Source organism: Chelonoidis abingdonii, chromosome 13 (assembly GCF_003597395.2).
Source record: "Chelonoidis abingdonii isolate Lonesome George chromosome 13, CheloAbing_2.0, whole genome shotgun sequence".
Lineage (NCBI taxonomy): Eukaryota > Metazoa > Chordata > Testudines > Testudinidae > Chelonoidis > Chelonoidis abingdonii.
In genome coordinates, this window is record NC_133781.1 from 31,826,455 (window position 1) to 31,840,615 (window position 14,161).

At 60.8% G+C, this 14,161-nt stretch overlaps 1 protein-coding gene across 1 annotated transcript; it reads left to right on the forward strand.

The window, feature by feature from the left end:
* Positions 1-5,373: 5,373 nt before the first annotated feature.
* CANT1 (calcium activated nucleotidase 1) lies at positions 5,374-10,313 on the forward strand. Its single transcript, XM_032799127.2, has 3 exons — positions 5,374-6,396; positions 6,709-6,912; positions 7,552-10,313. Exons 1-3 carry the CDS (start codon positions 5,763-5,765, stop codon positions 7,920-7,922), a joined length of 1,209 nt encoding a protein of 402 aa, XP_032655018.1. The 5' UTR covers positions 5,374-5,762; the 3' UTR covers positions 7,923-10,313.
* The last annotated feature ends 3,848 nt before the right edge of the window (positions 10,314-14,161 follow it).

A 14,161-nucleotide genomic window follows, 5' to 3' on the forward strand; every position in this document is an offset into this window, starting at 1 on the left:
CATGAGCTGGAACTGGTGAGGCTGAGGGGCAGCAGGCCCCCGGCTGCGGTGAGTGAGGGGGCGCCCAGGACTGCACGGAGCTTTAATAAGTGTGTCCTGGCCCAGCGTAAGGAGGGGGAGGACATGGATGACTTCCTGGATACCTCTGAGACAGCCTGCGAGCTGCACCAGGTAGATCCTGCAGAGAGGCTCCAGGTTCTCACCCCCTTACTGGACCCCAAAGCTGTGGCATTGTACCGCCAACTGGAAGGCATGGAAAAAGGGGACAACGAACTATTCAGACAGGCCCTACTACGTGAGTTTGGACTGACTCCTGAGATGTACCAGGAGAGGTTCCGGGGTCAGGATAACACCTCTGAGGTCTCATACTTGCAACTAGCCATATGCATGGAGGGATATGCCAGCAAGTGGGCAGATGGGGCCCAGATGAAGGGAGACCTGGTTAAACTGCTGGCACTGGAACAACTGTATGAGTGGTGCCCATCCGACCTGAGGCTGTGGTTGAGGGACCAAAACCCAGAGAACCAGTGACATGCAAGGCGGCTGGCTGATGAGTTTGTGAAGAGCCGGTTGGGGGGGCCCGCAAGTGGACAGCTGGGGCCCAAACTAAAGAGGACCTTGCTGGACCCTGTTCATACTGGAGCACCTGTGATGAGCAGATGCCCGTACCGATCCTGAGGCTGTGGTGTGAGGGACCAGAAAGCGGAAGAACCCGCAGCACGCAGGCCAACTTGCCGACCAATTTGTGGACAGTCGGGCAGGGGATGGCAGGGAGGGAGTGAGTCTCGAAGGAGCAGGCCTGCCTCAACGCAGAGAGAGAGTCATCATGGACCTAGCCCCAGCGGGCCTATGGAGAACCCCCCCAAAGGGGAACATCCAGTGTCAGGTCCTCCGACCCACTCCAGGGACCCACGAGACATGGGCTGCTATCATGTGGCCCAACGAGGCACATAATACGGGCCCAGTGCACACCCAAGCTCAGGGACAGACCAAGCAGACCCAACCCGCAGAGGGTGAGACTGGGTAAAAACCCAAATCGAAGATGGGCTACATTTCCCAGGGAAAAAGGGGGCTGGCAACATACCACCTCATGAAGGAGGAGAGGTCCCAGGTCAGCTCCTGGGGGGCTGGATGCTCCAGCCTCCGGGTTTTAGTTTACCGGGTGGCGCGGGGCTGCCCTCCGGAAAGAGTGCATTGTTTCCCTGAGGTAGAGATGGGTAAGGGAGGTCAACTGGGTACTGGGACACGGCGGTGCAGAGGTGACGCTTGCCCGCCCGAGGTGGTGGGCTCAGATCGGATGGTGCCCGACACCTACCTGACCCTGATGGGCGTGGGCGGGACCCCATTCAAGGTGGCCCGTGGCAGAGTACATCTGAAGTGGAGGCCAAGGAGGGCCCCAAGGACGTGGGGGTACACCCACATTTTGCCCACAGAACGTGTTGATGGGGAAGGGACCTGAGGACTGGCCTAGTAGCACTTCAGAGAGTGCCCTGGTCGTGACTCGTAGTCCAGAGTCGGCAAAGGGCACTGCACCCCGACAACGGGGAAGGTACTCGGCCCGAGGTGCAGGACCCTAACCTGGGGGGCGGGGAGCGCCCAGGGGCACCGGCTCAGAGAGGCTTGCGCCTCAGACCCAGCCAGCAAGAAGAGAGCTGGTCCCATCCCTGTCCAGCTGCTGAGTTCCAGGCGGAGTTGCAGAAAGATCCCTCCTTGCGGAAGCCCAGGGACCGGGCTGACCTTAGTGCAGAACAGACCCTGAGGAGAGGTTGCAAGGAGAGGTTCCCTGTGGGAGAAGGGGTTCCTGTACCGAGAAATGGGCTCCCCCAGGGAGTAGAGTCATGGGGGATCAGGAGGCAGCTGGTGGTTCCCCAGAAGTTTCGCCACAAGCTGCTGTACCTGGCCCATGACATCCCTCTCGCAGGACACCAGGGAATCCGGCGCACCAGGCAGAGGCTGCTCTAACAGAACTTTTTACTGGCCTGGGGTCTTTACCCATGTCCGACAAGTACTGCCAATCCTGTGACCCCTGCCAGAGGGTGGGGAAGGCCTGGACAAGGGGAAAGCAGCCTTGAGGCCTTTACCCATCATAGAAGAACCTTTCCAGAAGGTGGCCATGGACATAGTGGGACCTCTCAGCAAGATGACCCGGTCAGGGAAAAAATACATCCTGGTGGTGGTGGATTTTGCCACTCGCTACCCCGAGGCGGTGGCCTTGTCCTCTATCGAAGCAGACACAGTGGCAGATGCGCTGCTGACAATTTTCAGCCGGGTGGGGTTCCCAAGGAGGTCTTAACGGATCAGGGGTCCAACTTCATGTCGGACCTGCTCCGGTCCTTATGGCAGAAATGTGGTGCAGCACAACTGGGCCTCAGCGTATCACCCCCATCCAACGGGCTGGTGGAAAGGTTCAACGGGACGCTGAAGATGATGCTAAAAACATTTTTACAGAACCAGACCCGCAGGATTGGGACAAATACTTACCTCACCTGCTGTTCGCGTTACAGGGAGGTACCCCAGGAATCTACCAGGTTTTCGCCTTTCGAACTGTTGTATGGAAGGCGGAGTAAGGGGCCCCTGGACCTAATGAGGAGACGAATGGGAGAGGGAAGGCCACTCCCGAGGGAGTCATCAGTGGTGGAGTATGTCCTGACCTTCCGGAAAGACTGGCCGAGCTCATGGGCCTGGCCAGGGAGAATCTGGCCCGAGCCCAGAGGAAGCAGAAGGTCTGGTATGACCGCACGGCCGGGCCGTGCCTTTGCCACCGAGGGGATCAGGTGATGGTTCTCATCCCCGTGAGGAAAAACAAACTCCAGGCCGCCTGGGAAGGACCCTTCAAGGTTATCAAGCAACTGAATGAGGTAAACTATGTGGTGGAGCTGTCAAACCGGGCACATCACCGGCGGGTGTACCATGTGAACATGATGAAACCATACTATGACAGGGGCAAATGTGGTGTTGGCCGTGTGTGGACACTGGGAGGGGCAGGGAGATGACCCTTAGTGGATCTATTCCCTGGGAAAGCTGGTTCCCCCCTGGAGCGATTCCCCTCTCTGATCAGCTGACCCTGGCCCAGCACGCTGAGATCAGAGGGGTGCTGCATCTGTACACCGACAGCTGTTTTCCAACCAGCCTGGACGCACTAATTTGACTGTCCACAGGGTGGAGACCGGGTCACATCCCCTATATAAGATGCTCCCCTTTTCGGGTCACTGGTAAAACTGCCCAGGATCTGGAAAGAAGAGTCAGGGACATGCTGGCTTGGGGGTGATGACCAGCAGTCTTCCAGCCCTTGGGCCTCGCCAGTGTGCTGCTGGTCCCAAGAAGGATGGGTCAATCCGTTCTGTGTGGACTATCGAAAGCTCAATGCCATCACCGTATCTGATGCCTACCCCATGCCCAGGCCTGACGAGCTCCTAGACAAGCTGGGAGGTGCTCGGTACCTCACCACCATGGATCTTACAGGGCGACTGGCAAGTGCGGGCTGGACGCAGATGCCAGGCTGAAATCGGCCTTTATCACCCTCTGGGGCTCTCGAGTTTCTGACCCTGCCCTTTGGCCTCAAGGGAGCGCCGGCCACCTTCCAGCGCCTGGTGGATCAGCTACTGAGGGGGATGGAGAGTTTTGCCGTGGCGATATATTGACGACATCTGCGTCTTCAGCCAGACCTGGGAGGACCACGTGTCCCAGGTTAAACAAGTCCTGGACCGAATCCGGGAGGCTGGGTTAACCGTAAAGGCTGAGAAGTGCAAGGTGGGGATGGCTGAAGTATCTTACCTGGGCCATCGGGTGGGGAGCGGCTGCCTGAAGCCAGAACCATTGCACCAAGGTGGAGGTGATCAGAGACTGGCCTGCTCCCCAAACCAAGAAGCAGGTCCAGGCCTTTATTGGGATGGCGGGGTACTATCGAAGTTCGTGCCCCACTGTAGCGCCGTAGCCGGCCCCATCACTGAACTGTGCAAAAAGGGGAAGCCAGACAAGGTGATCTGGACGAGCAGTGCCAGGAGGCTTTCCGGGCGCTGAAGGAGGCTCTGGTCAGTGGCCCAGTTCTGGCGAACCCAGATTTTGACAAACCCTTTATGGTGTTCACCGACGCCTCAGACACGGGACTGGGGGCGGTGTTAATGCAGGAGGATGAAAAGGGGAGAGACACCCCATCGTGTACCTGAGCAAGAAGCTGCTACCCCGGGAGCAAACTACGCGGCCATCGAGAAGGAATGCCTGGCCATGGTGTGGGCCCTTAAGAAGCTAGAGCCATATCTCTTGGGCGACACACTTCACCGTGTACACCGACCACTCTCCCTGACCTGGCTGCACCAGATGAAAGGAGCCAACGCCAAGCTCCTGAGGTGGAGCCTGCTCCTGCAGGACTATGACATGGACGTGGTCCATGTGAAGGGAAGTGCCAACCTGATAGCGGACGCGTTGTCCAGGAGAGGGGGCCCTGAACTTCCCCAGGTCACTGGGCAGAGTGACCCCGCTCAGTTCAGTCTCAAAGGGGGGAGAGATGTGATGCGGTAGGGACTGTCTGTGTCGGGGATGGGAGAGCCGAGGAGGACTTTAGGTGAGAGACAGAATCTAAGCCTGTAACCTGAGCCAGATGAGGGGGAGGGGTGTCAGCACCTTTGCCCAGGAAGGTGGACAAAGGAAGGGGCCAGCTGAAGGGAGGGGGAGGGATAGCTCAGTGGTTTGAGCAATGGCCTGCTAAACCCAGGGTTGTGAGTTCAGTGCTTGAGGGGGCCACTTAGGGATCTGGGGCAAAAATTGGTCCTGCTAGTGAAGGCAGAGGACTGGACTCAATGACCTTTCAAGGTCCCTTCCAGTTTTAGGAGATTGGTATCTTATTACCTATTACCTTAGTTCAGTTTCGGTTTTGAGCTGGGTGGTTGGAATTCAGGGAATCCCAAGCTGGGGGCTAAGCGTCCTGAACCCCCAGAAGGACTTGGTTGAGGGGTCCTGGTTGTGCCTCCAAGCTCTGCTGTAACCTGCATTCCTGTTGTCCAATAAACCTTCTGTTTTACTGGCTGGCAGAGAGTCACTGAGAGTCCCAGGAAGAGGGGTGCAGGACTGGACTCCCCCACACTCCGTGACAGCTTCACTGGGCGTCTCCCCATCATGGGCTGCGGTGCATTGGGGATCTCGCCTCTCTGGGGGTCACGCTTTCCTGCAGAGCTCCTGGGCTTGGTGTTTGCAATCCGCAGGGCAGTGCCCATGGCCAGGGAGGCCATGCCTGTTACAGTTGGGGCGATCCGTTGGCAGGGGCCCTGAGGGCCTGGTAGGGCCCTAGCTGTCCCGCGCAGAGGCGCAGGGTTGATTCTTCTTTGTTCAGGATGCTCCCGTGCTTTCCATCCCTCCCAGCGGCGGGGGGTGCGGGGGAGATGATGCTCATTCCCAGCCAGTCTTGGCCCCGCCTCCCCCTCAGCGAGCTACAGGAATTCCCCAGATGGGGCACCCCATCTTCTGGGCCCTCTTGGGGGCTTCCCGCTTACCTGTCGGTTGAACCCAGATCTGCCTGCAGAGAAGGGCGCACCAGCAGCTCCCATTGTCCTGAGGCTGTGATGAGCGCGTGCCGGGGGCAGGGATGTCAGCAGACAGGCCCACCCCATGGGTGCTGTCGGTGGCAGGGCAGAGCCCAGGATCTTGCTACCTTCCCTGGGACAGGAGCACAGCCCCACCCAAGGGCGTGATGCGAGAGCCCAGCTCTGGCCCTTTGTCACCCTGTCACTTCTCTTGCTCGGTGCCAGGTTCTGCTGTCCCCCAGGCTGATGCCCGTCCTGCCCAGCCAGCGCCTGGAATGGAGTGAGTCTATGAACCCCCTCCGGATCAGCGTCGGTGGCCTTCCTGTCCTAGCTTCCATGACTAAGGCTGCTGACCCCCGCTTCCGACTGCGCTGGAAGGCCATCCTGGTGTCCTCGCTCAGCGTCGCCTTGGTGCTGCTCCTGGTCTGCTTTCACCGCTCGGCCACGGGGAGGCCAGCCCCAGCCAACGTCCACAACTGGCGGCTCAGCCTGCTGCCCGGGGACAGGTACAATGACACTTACCCGCTGTCCCCGCCCCAGAGGAACTCGGAAGGGGTGCGCTACAGGATTGGGGTTATTGCCGACCTGGACACCGGCTCCAAGGGCCCGCAGGAGCACACCTGGTTCAGTTACCTGAAGAAGGGCTACCTGACCCTGTCGGCCAGCGGGGACAGAGTGACGGTGGAGTGGGACCGGGCCGACAATCTGCTGGAGTCGCATTTGGCTGAAAAGGGGAGAGGCATGGAGCTCTCGGAACTGGTCGTCTTCAACGGGAAGCTGTATGCAGTGGACGACCGGACGGGAGTGATCTACCTGATCGAGGGTACCACGGTGGTGCCCTGGGTGATCCTATCGGATGGGGATGGCACCGTGGGTAAAGGTAAGCTCTGCCTCTCCCCTCATCTTCCCTGCCGCAGCCCGGATCCAGGGCAAACTGCAGCCAGAGCAAAGCTGCAGGGTGACCAGTAGCCCAACGCATCCCTTCATGCCCTGCTGGGCGTCTGGATCATGGCTATGGGAATCCCCCCCAAGGAGCAGCTGGGAGAGGCTTTCCTGACTGCTGGGGAACCTACCCTGCTGCGCCTGTCTGCCCCTGCTTGAGGCCCTGTCCCCTGTGGGTGCATCCCCCACTTCCCCCTCACTGCAAGGCTGAGGCCTCCTGTGCAAGCTAACACTGGGTCTTTCTGCCTAGGCTTTAAAGCAGAGTGGCTGGCAGTGAAGGATGAACACCTGTACGTGGGCGGCCTGGGGAAGGAGTGGACCACGACCACCGGAGAGGTGATGAATGAGAACCCCGAGTGGGTGAAGGTGGTCGGCTCCAAGGGGGACGTGGGCCATGAGAACTGGGTTTCCAACTACAAGGCCCTGAGGGCAGCGGCTGGCATCAGCCCCCCAGGTAAGAGTGGGGGCTTGCCTACCAGCTGCCCGCAGCCCTGGGCAGTCCCATCTGCGCCTGCAGGGAGGGCCTGGAAGGAATTCCTGATTCTGTACCCTCCAGGCTGCGGGGGGGGGCAATGCGAGTGCTAAAGGAACTGGAGGTTTGAACCTCCCCTTCCCCCCCCACGCGGAGCAGATGTGGGTGGGGCTGGGTGCCAGGGGATGGGCCTCTCCTGCCCATCGTGCTGTGACCAGTCTTGTGCCCGCAGTGATGCAGAGCCGTGTCCAGCAGGGTGCCGTCCCTGGGCACGCTGGCAGTCTGTACCCCACGGAGCTGTTGAAGGCAAGGCCGTGATGTGTGCTGCCCTCTGTGTTAGGGGGGCTGGGAGGGGGAATCTGCTCCTCAGGGGCAGGCAACTTCAGCCTGGCTGGCCTCCCGCTCTGTCCAGATTTGCTAGCTGCCGGCTCTGCACCATCCATGCAGCATAGCGGAAATCCCAGCGAGGAGGGGGTCTGCTGGCACCCACTCCCCTGCCCCAGGAGAGGTGGGCGTGGCCCAGGGTATTTGTCACATCCAGATAGCAGTGGCAGCTCCTCGCTCCCAGGCCTGTGCTCTGCCTGCCCAGGAGTCGCTCTCACTCGGCCCTGCCCTCCCCAGGTTACCTGATCCATGAGTCCGCCGCCTGGAGAGAGACGCTGCAGCGCTGGTTCTTCCTGCCACGCCGGGCTAGCCAGGAGCGCTACGATGAGAAGGCCGATGAGCACCGGGGCACCAACCTGCTGCTGCGGGCCACACAGGACTTCGGCAACATCGCCGTCAGCCACGTGGGGGCCGCGGTCCCAACCCACGGCTTCTCCTCCTTCAAATTCATCCCCGACACTGACGACCAGCTCATCGTGGCCCTGAAATCAGAGGAGGACAATGGCAAGATAGCCACCTACATCATGGCCTTCACGTTGGACGGGCGCTTTCTGCTGCCGGAGACCAGGATCGGGGCCATGAAATACGAAGGGATTGAGTTTATTTAACAGGGACTCTGTCCTGGTGGGGACGCCGCGGGGTTGGGTGCGCGGGGCTTTGCCTGAGCTTAGTCGCCGTGGGGGGCGTGCCGCTCCTGAGCTGGGCAGGGCAGATGGCCTGGATCCCCGTGGGAGTTGGCTCCAGGGCTGGGTCCCAGGCTTCTGCAGTTACCATGTTGGTGAGTTGCTGCAGCACATGCACATGCGGCTTGAATGTCTGGGCCCTGGCACCTGGTGGTGAAAGGCCATCACTGCTCCTCTGCAGAGCTGCAAGCCCTTGTCCTGCACCCCATGGCCCTTCCCAGGCTGCCTTGCAGACCACTGGGTGCTGACAGTGGAGGTCTCCAGGGGCCTTAGCGAAGCTGTGAGGCAGCTGCTCAGAGAGTGTTTCCTTCCTGCCTAGCCAGGGCAATGGAATTGCTCAGCATCTCTGAGACTGGCCTGTGATTTCCCCTCCCACAGGCAGGGCCCTGCACTGTAGCCTGATGCTCCTGCTGCTGCTTTATCCTGGAGTTTCCCCCCAGCACAAAGAGCCTTTGCGGTGCACAGCAGAGTTGGAGCAGCTCATGCCGACAGGGCCGTGCCCAGTAGGTTGGTGTGTAGCAGCCAGCCCCCAGGTGCTGCTCCTTTGCCTGTGTGGCTGCAGCACGGCCTGGAAAGAGCCTGGAGCAGCTGGGACAGATGCGCAGGGCCTGGCTGGTTCAGAAGAGAGCCATGCTACAGCCCAGGCCGTTTAACAGATTAAATTAACCAAAGTGAAACACCCCCGAACTCTGTGCGAGGGTTTCACTCTGCTCTGTGCTGGGAACTGCCATGCTGGAGAAGTGGGGATCCCTGCTGGGGAGTCCAGTTCCTTCCCTTATAGCCAGTGGCCAGGCATCCCCTCTGAATCCGCCTGGCCATTGTTCCCGGCTTACCTGGCATCTCCCTCCCCGCTGGCTGAGGCAGGCACCGAGCTCGGCGGGTTAGGGCTCCGACTTGCAGCTTTCCAGGGAATGGGAGCAGGCCAGCACCTGGCCCTGCCCTTGGCCTGCTGCCACTCTCATCTCCCTGCTGCTTTGCCCTGGGAAGGGGCTGGGACAGTGGCCTGGTCCTCCTGACACAAGCTGCTTCCTCCCCATGCCTCCCCTCTGGCCCAAGGGGCTGTCCCTAGGTACTCCGGCCTTGCGGGGCCTGTGCAAAGGCCCTTTTCTCTTCAGATTTCTTTGGGGTCCTGGCCTCTATTGTGCCCCTGGGGAGGGCCCGGCCCCACTCTCTGCCTGGGCAGGGTAGGGAAATGGCTAAGTGACTTTGAATGGAGCCTTGTCCCTGCATCGGCCCCACAGGTCAGGAGTCCCTCTGCCCTGGCCCCTTATGCCTGTGGCAGGGGTCCCTCACCAAGGCCTGCCTGCGCTGCACGCACTCAAAACAGGCCAAGTCAGACAGGAATCCACACAAGCTCTGGCCCAGGCCCCTGCCTGGTCTGTGCCCTGCTGGCTGACGGATGCAGCATTTGCACCTGATTAGTGACTTACATGTGCTGCTTGGCTTCTGCATCCGTCTAATAAACCAGACTGTTCTGGGGTGAGCGTGTTGCCCTCCAGCTCTGTGGGCAGAGCGTCCTCCAGCGCTGGATAGGGGGGCAGTGAAATGGGACATCTCAACCACTGAGGCATGCAGCTTTCCAGCCAGCAGCACAGTGCGACCTGGCCCCTGGAACGCCTGGCAGAATGGGATTGTCTCTTCCTGAGTCCTACCCTGTCCTGGTGAGGCCCTGGCTGGGCGGCAGCTGGGCCGATGTTGCTTTATGAATCGGTCCTGGCAGTATTGCTGGAATGGGCTCTCTGGCATGTCTCCAGCAGGGTTCCTCCACCCGGACAGCAGGTCCGTTCTGTAGGCAGCCTTTCCCTGGCTGGAGCCCCAATAGCCTGTTCTGGGGGCTAGGGCCTGGCGAGCCCCTTCACACACCTCAGGGGTACAGTGCAGGGAAAGGGGAATCTTTCAGCCCAGCACACGCAGGGTTCCCACTGGCACCAGGCGAGCGTCCCACACCCCTGTGAGCAGTCCCAGAGACAGGCAGGCTAGCACTCGATCAGGAGACCTAGCAGCAGCTGTGGGTGCTCTGTCCCAGGGGCGGGAGAGCTGCTGCCCCTTCCCTTGTCCCGTGCCCAGGGGTGCTCAGGCCCTGACTGGGGGGTAGGGAAAGCGCCTGGCCTGTTCTAGCAGAGACCGGCTTCCCTTCCCTGTGGCAGGCTGGGCTGATCTGACTCAGGCCTTGGCTCTGTTCCCTGGGGAGGGCTGCAGAGGCTCTAGGTCAGGGTAGTCAATTATTTTTTGTCAAGGTCCAGATGTGAGAGATTTTTCACACCACACTAGCACTAACAAGGGAATAAACAGAGTTTTGCCGTCCGTTCAAAAGCGTCAGGTGGTCCAGCTGTGGCCTGTGCTCTGCCTGTTGACTGCTCCTGCTCTAGGTCCTGCAGCTTCTCTCCTCTCCGTGGGGCTCCGCTGCAGGGGTGGTGGGCCGGCCCTCTGCTCTCCTGAGGCCCCATTCCCAGCAAGCTTGGAGCAGGACAGATGGTCGAGTCCCTTCCCTGGGGCACCAGTGGGGGCTGGTTTGACAGTGGGATGCCAGATCTGAAGCCAGAGTGGGTTCCCGGGGGTCTCTGGGGCTGACATCCTGCTGTGCTGGAAAACCAGCTTGCGTCAGTAGGTGGCAGCATCCATCTGCTGGCGATGCGGGGCCTGGCCAACCCAGCGATAACCATGTGCAGAGTGTGCTGGCTTGCACTTTCAGAAACCCCTGGTTGGGTTGGGCTGAGTGGGGGCCCTGCCGGCTGAAAGGATCGCTTAGGGCTGTGTATAGGTCAGTGGCTGAGAGCAGCTAGAAGCAGCCACTCCAGAGGAAGGTGCAAGCTCTCCAGTGGCAGGGAGTTCCCAAGGTTATGCATTGGATCTGGAAGTGTGGTCTCTCATCTGCCTGGTACTTGGAGCAGGCCCCGGCTGCTCTCCCTGTTTGACCTGGGTGGGGCTGGGGTCACATGCATGGTAGTGCTCCACTGTGCACAGCTATCATGCGCCCATCTGCCTGTGGAGCAAGCCTGCTTCAGGTCCCCGCAGGGGCTGTCCAGGGAAGTGGTGTCCCCTGGCCTGTTGTTTAGGGGCTTGGGATTGGAGATGGGACATGGCTGGGGGAGCTTGGCCTGCTGGTAGTGGCGGAGTTGGGGGGGGGGGGGGGGGCAGGGTAGGCTCGTAGCCGCGGCATCCCCCTCCGCCTGCCTTTCTGGCCGGAGTTCTCTTGCCTGCCTGCCAGGGAAGTTGTGAAATCAGAGGCTGCAGGTCTGCAAGGCTTCCAGCAGACGGGATCCACGCTGGCTGCAGAGTCTGGCTCTAGCACACAGGCTGCGGGGCAGAGTCTCTCAGGGCCAGGGAGGGATCAAAGGGGACCAAAGGCCAGTCCCTGGAGCTCTCCGGCCCTACCAGCTGTGGGCAGCAGGAGCCACCCTGCTGGGGGACTAGGATTGTAGTTTGAAGTCAGGTCACAAGAGCAGCATGTGCTGTCCCTGCAGCAGCAGGGCTGGCTGGGAAGCCAGAGCAGCAGCCCCATGCTTGTGCCTTGCCGCTCTCCAGTCCTGCGCTGGCTCAAGGCGTGCGGGCAGCAGCTGCCTTGCAGGGCAGGTGCTGAATGCTGGGGGAGGACTCTGGGAGGCTTGGCAGTAAATGACTTACTGTGGGCAGCCCCCTGCTGTTGCCGTGCCCCCGCACAGCCTGGAGAAGAGGGAGCCCCAAGCTTGCCTTGGCCAGGAGCTAGGCCAGAGCCTCCCCCACGCCCCCCTTACTGCCAGCACCCATGTCCTGGGTACAGCTGGGTTCGGTGGGATGGGGCTGGGAGGCTCAGGGCAAACCCCCCCATCCCCAACTGCCTGTGCCCCTCCCATCGCTGGGCCAGTTCACACCCACTTGCAGGGGGCAGCTACGGCACACTCAAAACAACCAGCAGCGCTTCCCCCCCGACCCCCAGGGACTGGAGCAGCCCTAGCCCATGCACACAGCCCCCAGGGAGCAGGCTAGTGGTATGGGGCCAGCTGCAGTGCATCCTGGCACCCAGAATGTGAACGTGGCCCAGTGGAGAGCACAGAGACTGGAGAGCACTAGGTAACCCTCCCCCATTACGAAGTGCTTCCCCTAACCCCACAGCTGCCCTGTGTGTATCTGGGGGGGCTGAGCTGGGGGTGGCTGTCGGCTGCCCCCTGCTGGACTCAGGTGTGTTCAGGCCAGCTCTCCCACACACAATGTGGCTCTGGGTTTGAGTCCTGGGATACCCCCCTTGCTTTCCAGGTCTTCCCTCCTGGGCTTGATGGTCCAGTGGCAGCTGGAGGGGCTACGCCAGGGAAGCGAAGGCCTCAGACCCCTTGGCAGGAGGGTACAGAGCCCCCAGTGCAGCCTCATCTTGCTCTGTGCCAGAACCAACTTGCAAGCGCGTGGAACAAACTCCTAGCTGGGGGCTGGCACCGCAGCTGCTCCCCATCAGCCCAGCTCCAGCCCGGTCAAGGGATGCACATGACTGGCCTCCATGCAGGTACAGACATGCCTGGCATGCTGACTGTCATGGCAACACAGCATGGTGCTCTGGTTATGTAAAAGTGCTCCCCCCCCTCCCCCATCCATGAGTCCTGCTGCTAGGGGAACAGGTGATCTGGGCTAATACCTCACTCCCAGCTGTGCTCAGGCCTGGGGCTGCATCGTGCTGCAGATGCCTCCCTGGGCTGGGCTCCTTTGGGTCAGTGAGACCTCATCCATTTCATTAGGGAATCTGCTCAGGGCAGCGCTGAGCCAGCGTACAGGATATAATCCGAGGGAGGGGGCAGCCTGGTCTAGGAATATGGACAGGGCTCCTGGGTTCCATTCCCACTGCCACGGGCCTGCCGGGTGATGTCAGACAAGTCCCTTCTCCGCCCTGTGTCTGTGTCCCCAGCTGCAGGCGCAGCCAGTGACCGCTCTGCCGTGTGACGACCTGTGAGCCTAGGCAGCACCTGGCCCCATGTGACGGGGAGAGGGGAAACAGGCGCCCCTTTAAGAGTCTGACTTGCAGGAGGGGAAAACAAAGAGATGCTCATAAACAAGGGCTAGTCTCAGTAATGACTAATAGCTGTCAGGGAGAGGGCGCGCCAGCTTGGGGCTGGGCCAGCACCACACCCCAGACACACATAGGGGATTGTGAGACCTGCAGAGCACAAATCAAGTGGCCAGAGGCAACTGCCTAACCCAGCAGGGCAGGACTAGCCAGCCTGGGAAACCAGCTGCCACAGCCAGGTCCTGGACATACTCTGTGCATAGACACAGAGCTGCCTTGCGCCAGGGGCCTGGAGCAGTGGGGGTTGTGGCCTGGGCTTGGCGAGGGTCCCATCCCTTCTGCTGGGCACAGAGCATGGCAGGCAGGGCAATGGCGGCCCGGCTGGGATGCTGCCACTGCGGAGCCTGGCCTGTACTATTGGCACCTTCAGGCCCCCGGCTGGACTCCTGTTGCCATGGGATCGAACGGAGCTTGGGGGGCAGTCAGAGGGAGCCTTGCTGGATCATAGCTGTAAAGCCCCAGCTTGGGCCCTGGGGTGCAGGGACCTGGGCCACCTCAGCTCACTGGAGGGCACCCTGCATTCCTGACTGGGCCCTGGCACAGGTTTTATAGTGGGGGGGGCTGAAGGTGGAATCCGTGCATTTGGGTTATTACTACTTTAAGCCAGGGGGTGTGGCAGCCCCCACACCTGGTCTTCCAGCACCTGGGCATGGCACTGGGCATTAGCCTGTTTCAGGCAGGCGGAACATGCTCGCATTAGAGGCGCATTGTTGAAATCAGCCTATGGGGCTGAGGTATCCCCCATCCCAGACAGGTGACTCTCAGGGCAGGAGCAGCACCAGTTGCTGCAGCCCAGCTCCTCTGCAGACTCATAGTCACACAGCTCATAGCAGCCCAGCTTGGCCAGGCTGAGCTGGGCTGGGGTAAGGCCTGGGTTCGTCCTGCTGGTCCCTGACAGCCAATGTCCTCCCTCACGCTGCTGCTGAATCAGATCAGGGCTCTCCAGGGGCTGCTCAGGCTGAGGCTCCAGGCTGGACCTGATCTCAGCAGGCCTCGGCAACGCGGCTGGGGTCAAGGGCTCTTGGCTTTGTGACAGGTGTTTGGCACAAGACAGGCGCTGACCTTGCCTGTCCCTAGATGTGGGGCCCTTCCTCCCCAGAGCTGTGGGGCTCAGCAATCTGAACTCTCCATATGT